The sequence below is a fragment of the Pseudocercospora fijiensis genome (assembly GCF_000340215.1).
Source record: "Pseudocercospora fijiensis CIRAD86 unplaced genomic scaffold MYCFIscaffold_1, whole genome shotgun sequence".
NCBI lineage: Eukaryota > Fungi > Ascomycota > Dothideomycetes > Mycosphaerellales > Mycosphaerellaceae > Pseudocercospora > Pseudocercospora fijiensis.
Window position 1 is genome coordinate 1,158,293 of NW_006921532.1, and position 17,031 is coordinate 1,175,323.

General features: G+C 50.9%; 9 protein-coding genes across 9 annotated transcripts in view; 3 read left to right on the plus strand and 6 right to left on the minus strand.

The window, feature by feature from the left end:
* Positions 1-435: 435 nt before the first annotated feature.
* Positions 436-5,303, plus strand: MYCFIDRAFT_205626 (uncharacterized protein; the record flags this gene model as incomplete). The annotated part of the gene is made up of 7 exons (XM_007922604.1): positions 436-463; positions 492-625; positions 654-681; positions 714-798; positions 823-879; positions 920-4,329; positions 4,376-5,303. 7 exons carry the CDS (start codon positions 436-438, stop codon positions 4,393-4,395), a joined length of 3,762 nt encoding a protein of 1,253 aa, XP_007920795.1. The 3' UTR covers positions 4,396-5,303.
* MYCFIDRAFT_97582 (uncharacterized protein) lies at positions 4,448-6,180 on the minus strand (the record flags this gene model as incomplete). Its single annotated transcript, XM_007922605.1, has 3 exons — positions 4,448-5,615; positions 5,668-5,967; positions 6,020-6,180. Coding segments are annotated over 3 exons (1,629 nt in total), but the record flags the coding sequence as incomplete, so codon positions are not given.
* Positions 6,181-6,508: 328 nt separating this feature from the next.
* On the minus strand, positions 6,509-7,496 carry MYCFIDRAFT_47761 (uncharacterized protein). Its single transcript, XM_007921805.1, has 3 exons — positions 7,360-7,496; positions 7,075-7,252; positions 6,509-6,977 (listed from the first exon to the last, which is right to left on the minus strand). The coding sequence occupies exons 1-3, from the start codon at positions 7,378-7,380 to the stop codon at positions 6,904-6,906; spliced, it is 273 nt and encodes a 90-aa protein (XP_007919996.1). The 5' UTR covers positions 7,381-7,496; the 3' UTR covers positions 6,509-6,903.
* A 181-nt stretch (positions 7,497-7,677) lies between these two features.
* MYCFIDRAFT_54569 (uncharacterized protein) lies at positions 7,678-10,545 on the plus strand (the record flags this gene model as incomplete). Its single annotated transcript, XM_007921899.1, has 2 exons — positions 7,678-7,806; positions 7,864-10,545. The coding sequence occupies 2 exons, from the start codon at positions 7,678-7,680 to the stop codon at positions 9,766-9,768; spliced, it is 2,034 nt and encodes a 677-aa protein (XP_007920090.1). The 3' UTR covers positions 9,769-10,545.
* On the minus strand, positions 9,093-11,658 carry MYCFIDRAFT_158552 (uncharacterized protein). Its single transcript, XM_007922606.1, has 2 exons — positions 11,529-11,658; positions 9,093-11,475 (listed from the first exon to the last, which is right to left on the minus strand). The coding sequence occupies exons 1-2, from the start codon at positions 11,635-11,637 to the stop codon at positions 10,391-10,393; spliced, it is 1,194 nt and encodes a 397-aa protein (XP_007920797.1). The 5' UTR covers positions 11,638-11,658; the 3' UTR covers positions 9,093-10,390.
* A 408-nt stretch (positions 11,659-12,066) lies between these two features.
* Positions 12,067-13,890, minus strand: MYCFIDRAFT_26425 (uncharacterized protein; the record flags this gene model as incomplete). Its single annotated transcript, XM_007921562.1, has 1 exon — positions 12,067-13,890. The coding sequence occupies one exon, from the start codon at positions 13,888-13,890 to the stop codon at positions 12,067-12,069; it is 1,824 nt and encodes a 607-aa protein (XP_007919753.1).
* A 55-nt stretch (positions 13,891-13,945) lies between these two features.
* Positions 13,946-14,954, plus strand: MYCFIDRAFT_205630 (uncharacterized protein; the record flags this gene model as incomplete). Its single annotated transcript, XM_007922607.1, has 2 exons — positions 13,946-13,972; positions 14,017-14,954. The coding sequence occupies 2 exons, from the start codon at positions 13,946-13,948 to the stop codon at positions 14,257-14,259; spliced, it is 270 nt and encodes an 89-aa protein (XP_007920798.1). The 3' UTR covers positions 14,260-14,954.
* Positions 14,200-15,661, minus strand: MYCFIDRAFT_70320 (uncharacterized protein). The gene is made up of 2 exons (XM_007922097.1): positions 15,213-15,661; positions 14,200-15,161 (listed from the first exon to the last, which is right to left on the minus strand). Exons 1-2 carry the CDS (start codon positions 15,361-15,363, stop codon positions 14,287-14,289), a joined length of 1,026 nt encoding a protein of 341 aa, XP_007920288.1. The 5' UTR covers positions 15,364-15,661; the 3' UTR covers positions 14,200-14,286.
* MYCFIDRAFT_169160 (uncharacterized protein) overlaps positions 15,558-17,031 on the minus strand; it is a gene marked incomplete at both ends in the record, with an annotated part of 35,705 nt that continues 34,231 nt past the window's right edge. Inside the window, one exon of the mRNA XM_007922608.1 lies at positions 15,558-15,711. Within this exon, the coding sequence (XP_007920799.1) occupies positions 15,558-15,711 (154 nt within the window). The remainder of the gene's footprint in view (positions 15,712-17,031) is intronic.

The following is a 17,031-nucleotide window of genomic DNA, read 5'->3' on the forward strand; positions in this document are numbered from 1 at the left end:
ATGTAGCCATTTGAGATGACGCGAACATGGAAAGGAATGTCTGAGTCGGGTACTGCGACGAATGCCTCGACGCCTCCATCGGTGTAGCGGTGGGCATATTCTTTCAGCTTCGTACTGTTCGGACCGATCTCTAATGAGCAACCGATTTGCTTGAGGGTCGGCATGACGTGCCGCAGGTTGGCAGCAGTGGCCGCGGGAAGATGATGTAGTGGTCAATCGGGCAGTGTGCTTTGAGATGTGGAAGCTTCGGCAGCAGCCGTTTTCACATGGAAAAAGCAGCGTTCGCCTTCACTTACAATACATGCTCTTGACGGACACGTGGGTCCAACGCTTTTCTCCGATCGGGCAGCCATCAGTGCCAGCGAGCGGCCAGCGACTCATGGCCAGACTCGCTCTACATGCACCGAGGAGCATACAAGGACTGATTCCAAGCGAATGTACGTGATATTATTAATAGTCCTTGGTGCTGCACTGAACATGCTGTGGGTGAGTGAGAATGAAGAGAGGCGCTTGCACCAGACTCAGCTCACATGATCTCAGACGCGCCCTGCCGCCGGCGATTCGAGGTACACGTATCTTAACAGTACACTGTGTTCTCAACATGACTGCCATCATGACAATTGATGTGCTCCTGCAGGCGGCATTGCAGCCAGCCAGCCGTGGCCTCATCACATGCGATTGGTGGAGAAGAAAGGCTCTGCAGACACGGTGAGCGAAGGCGCACGCGACACAGTACAGCGACACGTCGTGCTGCTTCCACGTCGTCGCACCACACATCTTCATTCCATTTGCTTGCGCGTAAGCGATCGTTTGTTTCCCTAGCTGCCTGCGTACAATTGCTCTCCGCCAGCCTCCTAACGCCCACATCTCCCCTCACCTGTACTCCGTAGAACCATTGGCGACTTTCCTGTCTCCCAAGCCTTGAAACGGCGATTCAAGCGACCGCGCGACCACGACCGATTGCACGACTGAAACAGATCGTCCAACGAGAGACGATGATGCAGAGAAGCCCCATGCCGCCGTCCTTCGCGCCCCACCATATATCGCGAGGTGAAGACTCGGACGACAGCGAATATGGAGACGCTGCAGGGTCTTCGGAAGACGCAGACGGTAGTGACGATTCCCCTCAGCACCATGCTCACGAATCGTCAAGCTTGATGCGGAGAGCTTCGAAGGACCTGAAAGGCTCTGAGGAAGCCGCCGCAGAGCCTGAGACGACAGCAGAAGAGTCCGAGCCAGAGGGCATGCTCCCGAGAGACAAGCAGCGCCGAACACCTCATTACAGCTACAAGCTGGAAAAGCAAATGTCGCATGTGGAAGCCAAGCAATTCTTTCGGCAGGCACGACAAAACACGCTCGATGAACAGGGTCTGTCGCAAAGTCCGATCATGGGCACCAGTCCCGTCCTGCGCGCGAGCACCTGGTCAGCACAGTTTGCTGCTGATCCGAACTCTTTCTCACGCACGGGCAGCATCAAAAGCAAGCACGGCGCAGCTGGACACAAAGAGCCTGGCTACAAGTCCGCCCTCCCTGTTGGTTTGAGCGATCCCCGCAAGCATCCAGATGCCTCTACGGTACAGTCACCGAGTATAGGCCGATTCGAGGGCCTCAACGGTGTGCACTCTCATGCCGTACATGCTGAGGAAGACCCATTGCTGGCAGCTGATCGAGAGGCAAGGGCTCACAGCCACCATCCTGCTCTGCCGCACGAGTCTAAGCCGTTGTTAGAGCAAGAGGGCATTCATGGTGCTGGTGCAGGAATTGGCCAGGACGCCCAAAACGAGTCGAGCGTCACCACCGAGCTCAATGCTATTTATGCAAATATTCAGAAGGTGCTAGACTTGAGGCATAAATACATTCGCCTTTCGCTGCAAGGGCCTCATGATAATCCGCGTGACGAACCTGGGTGGCACATATATCCACCCCCGCCAGAGCCAGTATGGCATGACAACAAGGAGCGAAGAGACCACAGCACTGAACAAGATGGCGAGGCTGATCCTAAGACGCCAACCACTGCCACCAGCAAGAAACCACAACGCAAAATGGGCCAAGACATCGGGGAGGATTTCGACTTTGAAGAGTGTCTTCCGCTGCCCGAAGCATCCGAAATGACCTTCAAGCTCGACTCCAAAGGCGTGTATCAGGTGTACGAGACCTCGCCATCCGCAGAGCTTGGCGAACCGATTGTGCATATCCCAGACATTAGAGAGTACTTCATGGATCTTGACGAGATCCTGCGAATCAGCTCAGATGGCCCAAGCAAGTCCTTTGCGTATCGCCGCCTCCAATACCTCGAGGGCAAATTTAATTTGTATGTCCTGTTGAACGAGTATCAGGAGGTCGCGGATACCAAAGCAGTGCCTCATCGTGACTTTTACAATGTTCGTAAAGTCGACACCCACGTCCATCACTCTGCCTGCATGAATCAAAAGCACTTACTTCGATTCATCAAAAGCAAAATGAAGAAGTGTCCGGACGAAGTTGTGATTCATCGAGACGGCAAATACTTGACTCTTCGAGAAGTTTTTGAGAGTTTGAATCTCACCGCTTACGACCTCAGCATCGACACCCTCGACATGCACGCGCATACAGACTCCTTCCATCGCTTTGACAAATTCAATCTCAAGTACAATCCTGTGGGCGAGAGTAGGCTGCGAACAATCTTCTTGAAGACCGACAACCATATCCAAGGACGATACTTGGCAGACATAACCAAAGAAGTCATCTCGGATCTCGAGAGCAGCAAGTATCAGATGGTAGAGTGGCGCATCAGCATCTATGGTCGCAGTATGGACGAATGGGACAAGCTTGCAGCGTGGGTGGTCGACAACAAACTCTACTCACCCAATGTCAGGTGGCTGATTCAAGTGCCGCGTCTATATGATGTCTACAAAGCTTCGAAGACCATGGAGAGGTTCGAGGAAGTGCTCAAGAATCTTTTCCAGCCGCTCTTCGAAGCGACTCAAGATCCAAGCAGTCATCCGAAACTGCATGTCTTCCTGCATCGCGTCATTGGCTTTGACTCTGTCGACGATGAAAGCAAGACTGAGCGCCGCATCTATCGCAAATTTCCTCTTCCAAAAGACTGGGACACGAAGCAGAATCCTCCTTACACGTACTGGATCTATTACCTGTTCGCCAACATTGCTTCGCTCAATGTCTGGCGGAAACAACGCGGCTTCAATACATTCGTCTTGCGACCCCACTGTGGTGAAGCGGGCGACACGGATCATCTGGCTGCAGCGGTGTTATGCTGCCACAGCATTAGCCATGGCCTACTATTGCGCAAGGTTCCTCTCCTCCAATACATATTCTATCTTGAACAGATAGGTGTTGCCATGAGTCCACTGAGCAATAATGCCCTATTCTTGGCCTACGAACGCAACCCATTCTTGCAATACTTCCGCCGAGGTCTGAACGTGAGCTTGTCGACAGACGACCCGCTTCAATTCGCATTCACAAAGGAGCCTTTAATCGAAGAATACGCTGTCGCAGCACAAATCTACAAACTCTCGGCGGTGGATATGTGCGAGCTTGCCAAGCACTCAGTCACGCAGTCAGGCTTCGAGCATACCATGAAGCAAAGATGGCTCGGCAACAATTACTATCTCCCTGGCGTTGCTGGAAACGACATGGCCAAGGTCAACGTGCCAAACATCCGAGAGGCGTTTCGACACGAGACTTGGCTTCAAGAGCTCGCAATGATCGACCGTTACACCAATGCTCCACCTGGCGGTCGACTGAGCACAACGGCATTGGCGCCCGGACGACATTCTACTAACACTTCGGCCGTCCCTCCAAGCCCAACCGCAAGCGTCAAGACCCATCCTTCCGCCACCAACCCAATGCACGCTGTTGACTCGTCAAATTTCAAGCCTGGCAGTTCTCAATACACCACTCCAAATAGCGTGGCTACACCACACGCATATCAGCCCAATGCCCAAGCCGCTCGCCTACAACAATCATGGTCCAACCTCGATCTCTATCCATCACGAGACTCACCACAGCCACATCAATCGCAAGGCGCTCAGTTCCCCTTCTTCCCAGCAGGTGCCGAGTTGCCTCCACCTATGCCATCTGGCAACCAATCCGCTTTTGGAAGTACTTTCATCCATGGCTCCGAGCCAAGAATGTTCCCGGGCGTGGTCAGCAGACGTAGGAGGTCTTCTGTCGCACGATCGATGAATCATGGTGATAATGAGGAAGTCGGTGGTTTGGAACGCAGTACGAGTTCCTTGAGCCAGAGCGTGACGAAAAGCCAAGGAGAAGACGGATTGATGATGAGAAGAAACACAATTGAAGAAGCTTCGGCTGAAACTTCGCCAGAACGTCGAGATGATGAGAAATAGTAGTTTATCCCATATCAAATCACGAGAAAATCCAGCAACCTATTGAAAAAAGTGCTAATTCCTTATTCACTCATTCAATCATTCATTCATTCATTCATAAACTTCCCCAACGCCTCACTCAAAACATCCATCCCAAACCTCTCCGCCAAAACCCTTATCGTCCCCCTCCTCCCATTCCCGGGCCCCTCATCCTTCACAACCTCCCACTTCCCTTCCGGCCCCAAAACAAACGCAACCTTCTCCCCCGTCCTCCAAGCCTTCCACGGGTGCTGACCACCATCACAAACAAATTTCAAAACCCTCCCGGCAAACTCCTCCGCCTGCCTCCGTTGCGGAAAATCCAAAACCTCAGAAAAATTCTGCAACAACCAAGTCAAATCTTGAACGTGGATTGCTTGGCCCGAGAATTTCCCCGGCCAGGGATTCGGTTCGTTGAATCTGTAGATGTAAGTGGGCATGACTTGGGAGAGGTTTGCGGCGAGGGACATTGTGGGGGCGTAGAATTGGATGTCGTTGCAGAGGAGTAAGACGCGGTGGAAAGCTTGTTCGTCATTATTCATGTCTGAAGATGAAGATGATGATGATGATGGGGAGAGATTGTAAGCTTCAAGGACTGCGGAGGCGGATTCAGCGCTTCCGAGGGATTTGGTGAAGGAGGTGTAGATGTTTTGGGCGATGTCTTTTTTTCGGTGGGCGAGGCGCAGGAATTGGATGTTGCCGTCGAATTGGCAGTCGCCGATGAGGGCGGCTTGACACCATTTTCTGCCTGGGATGTCGAGGTATGCGGTTCCGATGTTTTCGAAGGTGGGGGATGTGAGGCGACAGTCGATGATGTCGGAGTCGTGGACTGGGATGGTGGGAATGCCGGATGTGAGCATCTTGGAGCATAAGTCGATGCCGTCCATGGTTAGGAGGGTGTGGATTCGTTGTTCTGGGGTTGAGGTTTCGAGGCCGAGGACCTGGATTGCTTTTTGGTAGTTTGATTCTGCGGCTTCTAAGGGGATTGGGGGGATAAGGAGGATGGTGCCGGACATTAGCATTAGACGTTTGAATAAGGGTTCTGGGGAGAGGAGGTGGTAGTTTGCTGAGACTGCGCCTGCGCTTTCCCCCATTAAAGTAACGTTGTCGGGGTCGCCGCCAAAACCGGAGATGTATCTTCGGATCCAGTGCAGCGCTGTTCGTTGGTCTCTTAGAGCATTGTTCGTTTCGTATCCAGCGTTTCGAAGCTCTTTGGACGTGAGAAAGCCTGGCGCGTTGAGACGGTAGCTGCATAGACTGTGAGTATGAGCCTGGAGATTATTGTCTTGACTCAGCTCACTTGATCGATACGGCGATGATGGGAGAACCAATCCCAACCGACAACTTCACAAACTTGCTCATGTCATATTGAGGAAATGAAGCAGAACCAGTACTGAAGCCACCTCCATGAATGAAACAGAAGACGGGGAGTTTTGCATTGGAGTTCACATCTTGATTGGCAGATACCGGCACGGTCAAGTTGAGATGCAAGCAGTCGAGGTCGTGAGTGTACTGTGTACTGCGATCGTATTCGAGGGTATGCTGCAGCAACACCTGCTGTTCGAAGTCGGGGCCTGGTGCATGGCAGAGAGCTTGAGGACTGCCCTGGGGTCAACACTGGCCTCGTTGGCACGATCATGAGGGATTCAAACCCAGGTCTTGTAGCATCTACCAGCGCAGTCTGATCATACTTGACAAGCTCTGCCGGCGCAAAGCGGTTCCTGAGAGTGGCAAATTGTATGCCTTGAAACTGCGCGACACCGAGTTTGGTCTTGCCCTTGATCCTCCCCATATCTGGGTGTGCGAGTTCGACAACAATGGTATCCATTTTCACGGATATTTGAATGCTCGAGCGTATAATGGTCAGCCGAACATTGAGATCTTACGTCAACAGTCCTGAGGTCAAAGTAGAACCATCGGACCGTGGCAGGTCTTGAGGCTGCTATGGTCCCGCTTACCGATATAGTTACCTCCGGTACCGACTGCGGGGATGAGATTTGAGACAACTGCCTGAGCCGGGTAGGGCGGGATACGAAGGCGAAGGGGCCCCCAAAGGTGTCGTTCGAAAGGCTTTTGATGCCAGCACAGGCGATATGGGACCCGGAATACAGACTTCCCGGTTGGCCTTGTTCGCGATTGCGCAGCTGCCTGGAGATCTCTCGGACCGTCACGTGCTGCAAATCCGGAGCTCTTCCATGCGCGTCGCATTGAGAATGTATTTGCCGTCCACGGCAGTGGCCGCCCCGAAGCGTGCCATGTATGTAGAACATCGCGCGGCAAGCTGGACGACGGAGAATTTGTTGTTACAGGGTATATACAAGATTCTTTGCTTGGCGAAGGTGCACTTCCCGGCCTTCGTCAGTCTTGGGGCAGCTGGTTTTGTAGAGCATTGAATGCAAGTCCTCTAATAGCATTGATGGTCCGATTGACTCGATGCGGCAACCTCTATCCGCAGCGCCGACAATTTTGCTCTCTGGTATAGCTCTTCTGGAGAACTAGGTCTCGCTCATGCCCTGCGTATCTCGTTCCTCCACACCTACGGGCTCTCCTTTGCGACCTGTGTCAGGTATGCTTCGAGATCGAATTTTGGGTCGTCAGGGTTCGTTATCACTGCAGGCAATGCGTCAACGCTGTCCCATATATCGTACAGCATCTGTTGCCAGAAGGCAGTGTCCAATGCTACAATGCTTCCATTCCAGCCACTTACCACCGCTGCCAGTGCTGGGCCGGCTCTTCTCTGCAAATTTAGCCTTCGCCTCTGATATGAGCTTGGCTTTTCGGTCGTATTCATGCTGATATGCGGCCCGCTTGTCTCTCGAGCTGATGACTTGCTGATGTGAAAAGCCGTAGAAGACGCCAAAGACCAGCGCTCCCCATCGGAGGACCTAAGAATCATTTGTATTAGACCATATTCTGACATCGGCATCTCTTTGACGGCTTATCGAGGCTCAATGGCTTGGAATGGATGTTTTGGTGGCAGGGAGAGGCTCACGTTCACGCCGGTGGAAGACATGTTCGGTGCGGACTCGTTGCGGAGATGTCGACGGCGAGTATGACGGTCAGCACCAGACACTCGTGATTCGCTTCTCGAGCGGAGGATGCGCGGTGCAGGGAAGGAAGGATATATGGGCGGTGGTTGCGCTTCTTTTCTCAACAAGCTCCGAAGCATAGAAGAGAACAGCTCGGAGTGTCGGCAAACTTTCCGATCTCCACCGCCTGCCGATTCAAGTATTGACGCGCTCTCTCAGTTCCACGCGTGGAATGCGAATGATGGAACACGATCTTGTATAGAGCATTCTGCTATATCACCATGTCGTCGTTCCAGCAGCGCAAAGAGGAGATCTTGGCCAAGAAGGCTAAGCTCGCCGAGCTCAAGCGACAACGAGAACTGCGATCCAAGGAGTTCAGCAGCAACAGGCAGAGTCTCGATGCATCAGAGGTACGCCATGTGTAGCATTTGGTATGCGACTGCCATTCTGACTAACTAACAACACAGCTAGTAGCGCCTTCACCTCAGCGTAGTGGTGTCAAGCGAGAGGATATCGACTCTCTCATCTCCTCCCTGGTCGACCGGCCTTCGTCCGCGACTCCCAGCACACCGACTGGCAAGAAGCGGATAAGCAGTTCAGAGCAGGAGTCTGAGGATGGCGCATCATCTTCAAATCGATTCCACGAGAGTTCTGGTGAGCCACAGACACTGTCTTTCGCCGGCCTGACGACTGTCTTTGAGATTCCCGTCGAGTCGAAACCGGAAATCATTACATACAGTAAAGGCGTGCAGACGTCAGATAGCGGCACACAGCCCGAACAAAATGCTGCAGAGTCAGCTGAAGCTGATACCGCCTCCCGAAGTCCGTCGCGAAGACGCAGGAAACTCAGTCAGCGTGAGCAGCAGTTGGAAGAAGAGGAGATCCGTCAACGCTTACGCCAGGAAATCGAGGACGAGTTGAGGTCGCTGCAGCTGCATGGAAAAGTCGAAGCTGAGAAGGAACGCTTTCCCGTACGAGCCCTGGCACCCGACGAGCTCAACGCCGTGACGAGCAGCAACGACTTCCTCGATTTCGTGGAGCGAAGCAGCAAAGTGATCGAAAGGGCACTAGACGAGGAGTATGATGTATTGGCCGACTATGCTTTGCAGGCTCGAGAAGTGGAAGACGACGACGACGAGTATACTGGGCGAAGAGGGAGGAGGGTGAAAGAAGTGGCACAATTCGACCTGAACGACACCATGGGCAAGAAGCGCGCAATCAGCGATATCGATTTCAGCCCAAAGTTTCCCGAACTCTTCTGCACCGCCTGCACGAAATCACAATCATCACCTCACACACCGCCTGGCTTACTCAATGTCTGGAACTTGCACCTCAAAGGCCGGCCAGAGTACAGCTTGCACGCCACCTCGGACCTGCTATCCTGCCAATTCCACCCGTATCACCCATCCTTAATTCTTGGTGGCACGTATTCAGGGCAGCTTTGTCTCTGGGATACACGAGCACGAAACCAACGCACAGGCGAGCCTGTGCAAAAAACCCCACTTACTGGCGGTCGAACCGGTCACGCACACCCAGTCTACAGTCTCGCAGTAGTAGGCACACAAAACGCCAGCTCCGTTGTGTCCGTCAGCACGGACGGCGTGGTATGCGCCTGGTCAACAGACATCCTCACCCAACCTCAAGAATACCTCGAACTCCACGCTCCAAACCCATCCCTCTACAAAACCGACGACGTAGCACCAACCTGCATCTCCTTCCCAGCCTCAGATCCAACCTACTTCCTAGCAGGCACAGAACAAGGCTCAATCTTCCCCGTCCATCGCTACGACCGCGCAGGCGCAAAATCCGGCGTCGACGTCCGAACCAGCTACCGCGGTCACGAAGCCCCAGTCACAGGCATAGATTTCCACCCAGCACGCGGAAAAATCGATCTCGGCGACCTCTTCGTCTCCTGCGGTCTGGACTGGAGCGTAAAAATCTGGCGCGCCCGCCCACCGTCCACAACATCCAGCACAATTTCCGGCAACGCAGAAGTCATCAAACCTTTGCTGGAAATCCAACGAGAAGATTCCGTTTACGATGCGAAATGGTCGCCTACGAAACCCGGAGTTTTTGCGTGTGTGGATGGGAGTGGGAAACTTGATATTTATGATATCAATGCTAGTTCGGAAGTGCCGGTTGGTGGCGCGAGACCTAGTAATCAGGAGAAGGATGTTTATGCTCTTAAGAGTTTGAATAAGTTAGCTTGGGAGAAAAATCAGGGGAGACATGTGGCTGTGGGTGGGCTGGATGGTGTTACTACGGTTTTTGAGGTTGGGAGTGAACTTGGGGGTGCGGATACGAAGCAGGATACTTGGGTTGGCGTCAAGAAGTGGGTTGCTAGGCAGAGTAGGACTAGGCTTGAGGTTTGAGGAGGAAAAAGAAGCTTGTTGAGGGAGATTGAGAGTGAGTAAGATACCCAATGGTTTTCCATTGTCTGTGCTATTCTGCTCATATTTCTCCCTTTGCGCAATCTCTCCGCCACAGACGTTCAATGTATTGATCCAGTCAGTCCAGTCCAGTCCAGAGTCCAATCCTTCAGGATGTTGCATTAAGTCCTGGTCCATGTCCCGTCCCAGATAAGTCTCCAAAATGATCCTAGAGCCGCGAAGCCCGCGTCCGGGCTAGACATCTGCTATGAGTGTTTCAGAAACACTCGACGCTGTGAGACGACAAGCAACTGTCTTCAACGCGCGAACAGGCTGGTTCTGCTCACAGCTACGGTAGGTAGATCGGGCTCCTCTTGAGTTGAGCGAGGGATCTCGGATCGTTTTTTCGATTCGATATGGTGGTGGTTGTGGCGTTCGGCTGACTGGGACAACTGCGTTCCATAGATAGACAGCAGGCTTACCCGTAGGAGTGGGCAGTAGGTTTGATATCGGGTTCAATCTAGGAAAAAATGAGTATCGTCAGCATTCGAGGTTTCATGTAAAAACTTTTTCTCCCACGTCGAGCTTGAAGTTCGCACGCAAATAATGTTTCTGCGGTCCTCCATCACTTTCCGGGTTGGTAGTAGTAGGCTTCGAATCTTACAGCAGACTTCATCGACTCTGGAGAGAATTCGACGACACCGTGGAGTTCCTTGCCTTTGAAAATGGCTTGGAACAAATTGTCCAATCTCTCGATGGCTTCCTCGCCGATTTGGTAGTGAACGACAAGTCGGCCGCCCAAAAGTCGAAGGCCTGCTTTTTGGCCTAGCTCGATGAACTTGTCGACAGAAAGACCAGCTGCTTCCACATCCAGCCATACCATGTTGGTCTCGACTGGATGCGAAGTGGTTCCGCCGTAACTTTTCCAGAGAGCTGCGATCTGTCGTGCTCTCTCGTGGCATCCTTGGAGTTTACCTCCGAGGAAAGTGTCCTCGACAGCCACTCGCGCGGCGGCAGTGATCACTCCAGCCTGTCGTATGCCTCCACCGATGGACTTTCGAATCCAACGAGCTCTTTCCCTGAAGCCTTTTGTGCCGACGATCATGCTCCCGATAGGTGCTCCCAGACCTTTGGAAAAGCATAAGCTGAGACTGTCAAAGCAAGCACAATATTCTTTCAGACTGCCAGCTCCGGCAGCGACTGCTTCCCAGAGCCGTGCACCATCGCAGTGCATTATGATATCATGTGAATGAGCCCAATCGCTGATCCTTCTGATCTCATCGAGAGGGTATATCACGCCTCCCAAAGTATTCTCCAAACTGATGAGCTTTGTCGGACAGCCGTGGATATCGTCTCTTAGATCGACGGCTTTTTGAACGTCTTCCAAGGTCAGGTATTTTCCATTGCTTGGGATCACTCCCTTGCACATGGCTCCACAAAGCGAAGCTACTCCTCCCGCTTCATATTCGACGATATGTGCTCGGTGGTCGGCAACGACGGAGTGAGGTGGGCCTTGAAGATGTGTTCGAATCGCGACTTGATTGCCCATGGTACCAGAGAGGACGAATAGAGCGGCTTCTTTGCCCGTGATGGAGACGATCAGCTTCTCGAGATCATTCGTGGTGGGGTCTTCTTGAAAGACATCGTCGGCGAGGGTGGTGGCAGCGACAGCCTCTAGCATGCGGCCATTGGGTTTTGTGATCGTATCGCCTGTGATCGTTCAGAATTCGAAAGCATGTGAATGAGAAGATGATGGTCCATACTTCGAAAATCGAACGCAGTCATGCCTGGTGAGGCCCAGTGATTAATCTTGCCATTCGTGCCGTTGACACCATTCGTGCCATTTTGCTTCTGCTCAGTGCCATACGCCATGTTGAGGGAAGAAGAAAAGTATCGCACTGTTTGGTAAGTAGCAGAAGAGTTGAAGCGAATTTTATGAGATGATACGATGCCGCCCCGTACGCCGCCCGGCCAAGATCTCGGTGATGATTGAGATGCGAGCAGCGGCAGCGTCAGGACACGCGGGCTACTTAGCCTTCGCAGCACCGGCGAACAGATTGACCGTGACAGCATAGCTTCAGTGTAGTATCCATTGGCATACCAAAAGATCCCGGCCCGGTCAACTGAGAGTTGGAATGGAAGCCATAGAATCAGAGTGGGTCGCGTGAAGTAAACCGCAGGTGGCCGAGAAATGCGCCAAGCTAGGCTCAAAATGGTAGCCACGACCACATTGTCAACCAGTCCTACGAGGAGTAATGTGAAGTCTCTCGTATATCTCTGACATCTATTATGCCTATGCCCCTACTTTGCCCGCCCGAGAATTGCCTTGAGAACTTTCCCAAGTGCTGCACTAGCATCGTCCCTCATGCTCACGCTACGCCAGGCGATCGTCCTGTCAGGCCTCACTAACAAGCACCCATCCTCTTCGACCTCTCTCCGTCGACCCCAATCACCATACACATCTTCCCAATCTTGAGTCCAACCAATCGAGTACGCATTGATCTTGACCCCAAGATATCTCACCGCATCGTGAGCCGCCTTCTTCCAAGCATCACCTCCAATGCCAGTGAGGACACAAAATGCTCCATGACCAGCGAGGTCAATAGTGCTGATCCGTTCTCGAGGCGCACGCGTGTTCAACCATGCGTGTGGTAGTCTTGAGCCAGGATACGTTGATATCTGATGTTCCAGCACAGCATCTGTCGGGGCAGGTCGGGGAGGTTCTTTTTCGTCGTCGAAGTATACAGCATTCGACTCATATCTCTGGTTCATTTCAATCCCGATGCCCCCGAACTCATGCGTGGTATACGCTATTGCGTCGTTGAATCTTTTTCGTCGAGCTCGACCTTCAGGCGTGGCAGCTTTCAATTCATTGTGCTGTTTCTTCCGCTCCTCCACGTCTGGGGACAGGGCACCTAGAGCATCCCAGACTGGTCCATGATCACGGAGACCTTGATTCGCTCTTTTAATCACGCCGGCTCCGATGGGCTGCCGTTCCAGAGTGAAGGTGTCAAGGAGGCTTGGGTCTGCAAGTCCACGCTCGACATACGCCAGCTTCCAGGCCAGATTCCAAGCGTCTTGAATGCAAGTATTGCTTCCAAGACCGTTGAAAGGCGGATGTCGATGAACAGAATCTCCTAGGCAAAATATGTTGCCATCGCTATATTTCTCGGCAACGATTTCGTTGATGTACCACTTGGAAGCGTCTAAGATCTTGATGGGAATGGAATCATCTCCAATCATCTGTCGCACTCGCTTTTCGTATTCCTCATGGCTTGGTCTTATGCTGAAATCCGTAAAGCCCGGCTCGGGCAGCATGATGAACATCCACTCATGCCAAACCTTCACCATCCGCAGAACACACGACCATCCCCAAGGTGGATGCTCAATGTCTGGAGTCGTGATGTAGTGGAGGTTGCCAATGCGATTTGTCATGAGCTTCGATAGATCTGCTTCGACCAAGATGTTCAGAGCAAGACCTTGTCCCGGAGACTTGATCAGCGGCAAATCAAGCTGCCTCATCACCTGGCTTCGAGCTCCATCGCAGCCGAACAGATATTTGGACTTGATATCGTATGTCTTTCCCGTAAGATTGTCCTTGACGGTGGATACAATAGGACCTGTGGGGCCTTCTCGATTGTAACTGATAAAAGGAGTGTCAAACCGCACAGTCCAGCCATGATTGATGACATATTTGGTAAGTATCGGTTCCAGTAGAGTTTGAGGCAAGTCAACATGTCTACAAGGACTAGCAGCCTCATAGTCTCCTTTACGATCAGGCTGGTTTCCCCACGAATAGATCCGAGCGAATTCCTCGCCAGCCATGTCGTGACACCATCGAGTATGTGCCATGCAGCCTCCAGGAGTAGCATTTTTCTTTGCTTCTTCCTCCAATCCAATATCTCGAAGACATTCTAATGCCGCAGGATTCGTGATGTGTGCTCGGGGTTCCTTCGCAGTTCCAGGAGCAGCTGCGACAATTATACCTTTCAATCCGTAGGAAGCCAGGAAGCAGCCTAATGAGGCTCCTGCAGGTCCAGCACCCACGATGAGAAAAGTCGTCTCGACGGCTGCATCACCTTGCGGAGGCTCGCCGTTGGTCAATGGTTCTGTTGATGCTGCCATTTGGGAGGTGCCAAGGAAGCTGCTGTCCTATTTGTCCAGCAGGCACCGGGTCTACATGTATCTTACTGTTCTCGATCTCGATGTTCCTAGCAAATTATCTCTATGCTTCCATCATGGTGCGATTAGGCATGCTTAGTTTTTGCCAATGGGTCCGCGGACTCCGGAAATATGAAGGTTAAATGCTTGGAGGGCCCCGCACTTAAGGAGCTTTTCGCTATTTTAGCTGATGCCGCTAATACGTCTGGAGTAAGGACGCGATACTTTCGCGTTGATGCACGATCAAGTCCTTCTAATGGAAGGATAGGACATAATCGATGTTCTCATAAAGGCCATGTCTGCTCGTATGCTATCAACTTCGGCAAGGGATAGCATGCTCAATACGACCTTTTCCCGCATCTAGTAGAAAGCTGGAGGCTCGTGGCCTGTCTTCTCCTTGATCACTCGACTAGTCAGCTCCATGAGTTGTTCTCCCAGCTCTTCGTTCCTCGCAAGTTCGCTGCCTGCCTCGATTGCCGCGGGCGGACATATGTACTCGCCGCTGTTCTCAGTTTTGGTCACTGCGTAAAGCGTCGACAGAGCACCATCGAATTGATCCTTTTTAAATTGCTCCAACACCAACGACATTCCGTAGCCTGCAAGCGGATACGGTTCATGGATATCGTCTTTGCTCATCTTCGTCGACACAATGCCAGGATGCGTGGCATTGGCTAGAATTCGTGGGTTGTCCCTGGTCAGATGTCGGGCTAGATATTTGCTATAGAGAACGTTGGCTAGCTTTGCACGGCCATACTGTGCCAACGGTCCATAATCCTTGTTGAGTTCATTCAGATCCGCGAATGAGGTCTCCTTGGGGGCAGATTCATGAGCATTAGATGCCTGATTCGATATTCGTACAATGTGGCCATCACTTGCCGTCTTCTTGAGCAGTGGTAAGAGATGTGACGTGAGAAGAACATGACCGAAATGGTTCAGCGCCATGTGTCTGTCCACTCCGTAACTTGTATGCTCAGCAGTCATGATACCTCTGCCTGCGTTGTTCACCAATATATCGATCCGATCTGTGGAATTCTTGATCTGGTCCGCTATGCTAGGAATCTTGTCCCAGGCAGCGAGGTCGCACTGTATCCACGAAGTCTTGTCCGCCTTGTCATCTCCAAGCTCTTTGCGGACGGCATCTCGCGCTTTGCCAACAACTTCCTTGGATGTGGAAAGGATGAATACGCGATTGATGTTCTTCGAAAGTAGGGTGTAAGAGACTCCATATCCAATTCCTGTGGAGAATGTCAATTCATGGGCGTCAGATACATGCTGATGTGACTGACCCTCGCTACCGCCGGTGATGACTGCTACCTTCCCACTTTGGTCTGGAATATCATCGCTACTGAACTTCGTATGAGAAGGTGCAATCTTGTGGGCCACACCTCCCAAGTTTTCGGAAAGGGTCGAAGCGGCGGCATTGATCGCTGAGCTCATGGGTGCGAATGTTTTGAGGTTTCCGAAAGTGTTGATGCTGCTGTTGTGAGTGTAGACCGAGTGCAGAACCCACGCATCACAAATAATCGAGACATCTGTATGTATATGCACCTACGGTGCACAATTCCATTAGTCTGTCGTTACACATTGTGACGCGCTCTGGTCATTCACGCGTCATGAATAGAGTCGTGATGTCAGTATGAATGTTGAGGGATCGCTCCATTCCAAGCAACCAAATCGCGCGTGCTCATTGAGAGGAGAGGGTCATGTTTGTGTACGATCTGATGAACGAGAGGTTGTGAAGCCATGCTGTGTATTGTAAGGCAAAAGAGTTGGAAGCCATAAGTGCTCGGCGAATGTTCACCCGAATTGGCACTAAATTCTTGGCGTTTAGCATATTACAAAAATCACATAATATAACAGCTACGAGTCTACGATGTTTTATTTTCTACAAGCCTATAAACAATTAAAAGCTAAATCTTAAAGCTCTACTATACTTAGGACTATAAAAATATAAAAAAGAATCGTCTTTATTAGACTATATTCGCTAGGAATCGAACTATTTTACGATTAGTATAAAATGTACTATAGATTGTTATATTAGCAATCTAGGAATTACGATATAGCCGCTCGTAGGTATAATATAAATATTAGAAAGTTAGGTATCTAGGTATATCCGGGCTTTTAATTTCTACTAACTAGACTCTAGAGGGCGCTTAGAAAGTCGTATATATTATATTGTAAGAAGGGTTATGTTAGCAGGTAGATAGGGTAGTAGTAGGTATAAGTAGTATTCGATAAAGAACTAGGAGGAGAAGGAGGAAGGTAGGCTAGTTAGCCTAACGCTAAGCGCTAAGCCCTGCCTAAGGTACTAAGACCCTAGCTTTACTCGGCCTAATTATATGCTAGTTACGTGTAGCCCCTTTAGCCCTAATATACGCTTCCCTTCTAAAGGCCGCGCCCTCGTAGCCGATCTATATTCTAATTTTAACCTCTATTACTACTAACTTAGCAAGTCTAATAAGCTACTTAGCCGCGCTAAATTAAACACTTAACTATCTAATTATGTAACTATATTAAACTTCACCTTCTAATATAATATCTAACTCTAACTGCGCTATCCTTATATATAATAAAGTAATATATAACTACGAGAATTAAGGACTATCGACTAATTATAATACGAGCGCGTCTTCCCTACTATAATAGGTAGACGTACGAGGTATTGTAGCCCTGCCTCCGCTCTAAGTAATATCGTACCGAGTTCTTTACGTCTACTCTTAAAAGACCTAGAAATGTCTGCTCCGAGAGTTTGTCCGTTCCGAGGATTGTTCTTATTATTATAAGGACTATTATTTACTATCGTAGTTTCACTAGCCCTAATTAGTTAGGTTTAGCAGCCTTTAAGTGTTAACTAATTATTAGACCCCGTAGTAGTTCGGTTTCCGAACCACCAAACGTATATAGTTTGGTTTCTTAGCGGCGAACTAGCTCCCTAGTTCCGGTTTGGTTTTTTCGAACTATATAGATTCCTAGTTTGAACTAGAGACTGTATTGGTTTTACTATAAGGACACTCTTATTCGACTGCCGGCTACGATTGCCGGCTATAATAGTAACTCTGTTACATTTACTACGCTCTTTTGCCGTTGCTAGGGCGTAGTTGCCGT

Bases quoted from the DNA above. Each gene is read 5' to 3' on its own strand.
- MYCFIDRAFT_47761 (XM_007921805.1), bottom strand. From the start codon at position 7,380: ATGTCTTCCACCGGCGTGAAC. The intron at 7,253-7,359 runs GTGAGCCTCTCC...AATGATTCTTAG, and splicing joins TGTCTTCCACCGGCGTGAAC to GTCCTCCGATGGGGAGCGCT. The intron at 6,978-7,074 runs GTAAGTGGCTGG...CATTGCCTGCAG, and splicing joins GCCCAGCACTGGCAGCGGTG to TGATAACGAACCCTGACGAC.
- MYCFIDRAFT_70320 (XM_007922097.1), bottom strand. From the start codon at position 15,363: ATGAGCTCAGCGATCAATGCCGCCGCTTCGACCCTTTCCGAAAACTTG. The intron at 15,162-15,212 runs GTCAGTCACATC...CATTCTCCACAG, and splicing joins CATCACCGGCGGTAGCGAGG to GAATTGGATATGGAGTCTCT.
- MYCFIDRAFT_158552 (XM_007922606.1), bottom strand. From the start codon at position 11,637: ATGGCGTATGGCACTGAGCAGAAGCAAAATGGCACGAATGGTGTCAAC. The intron at 11,476-11,528 runs GTATGGACCATC...GAACGATCACAG, and splicing joins GACTGCGTTCGATTTTCGAA to GCGATACGATCACAAAACCC.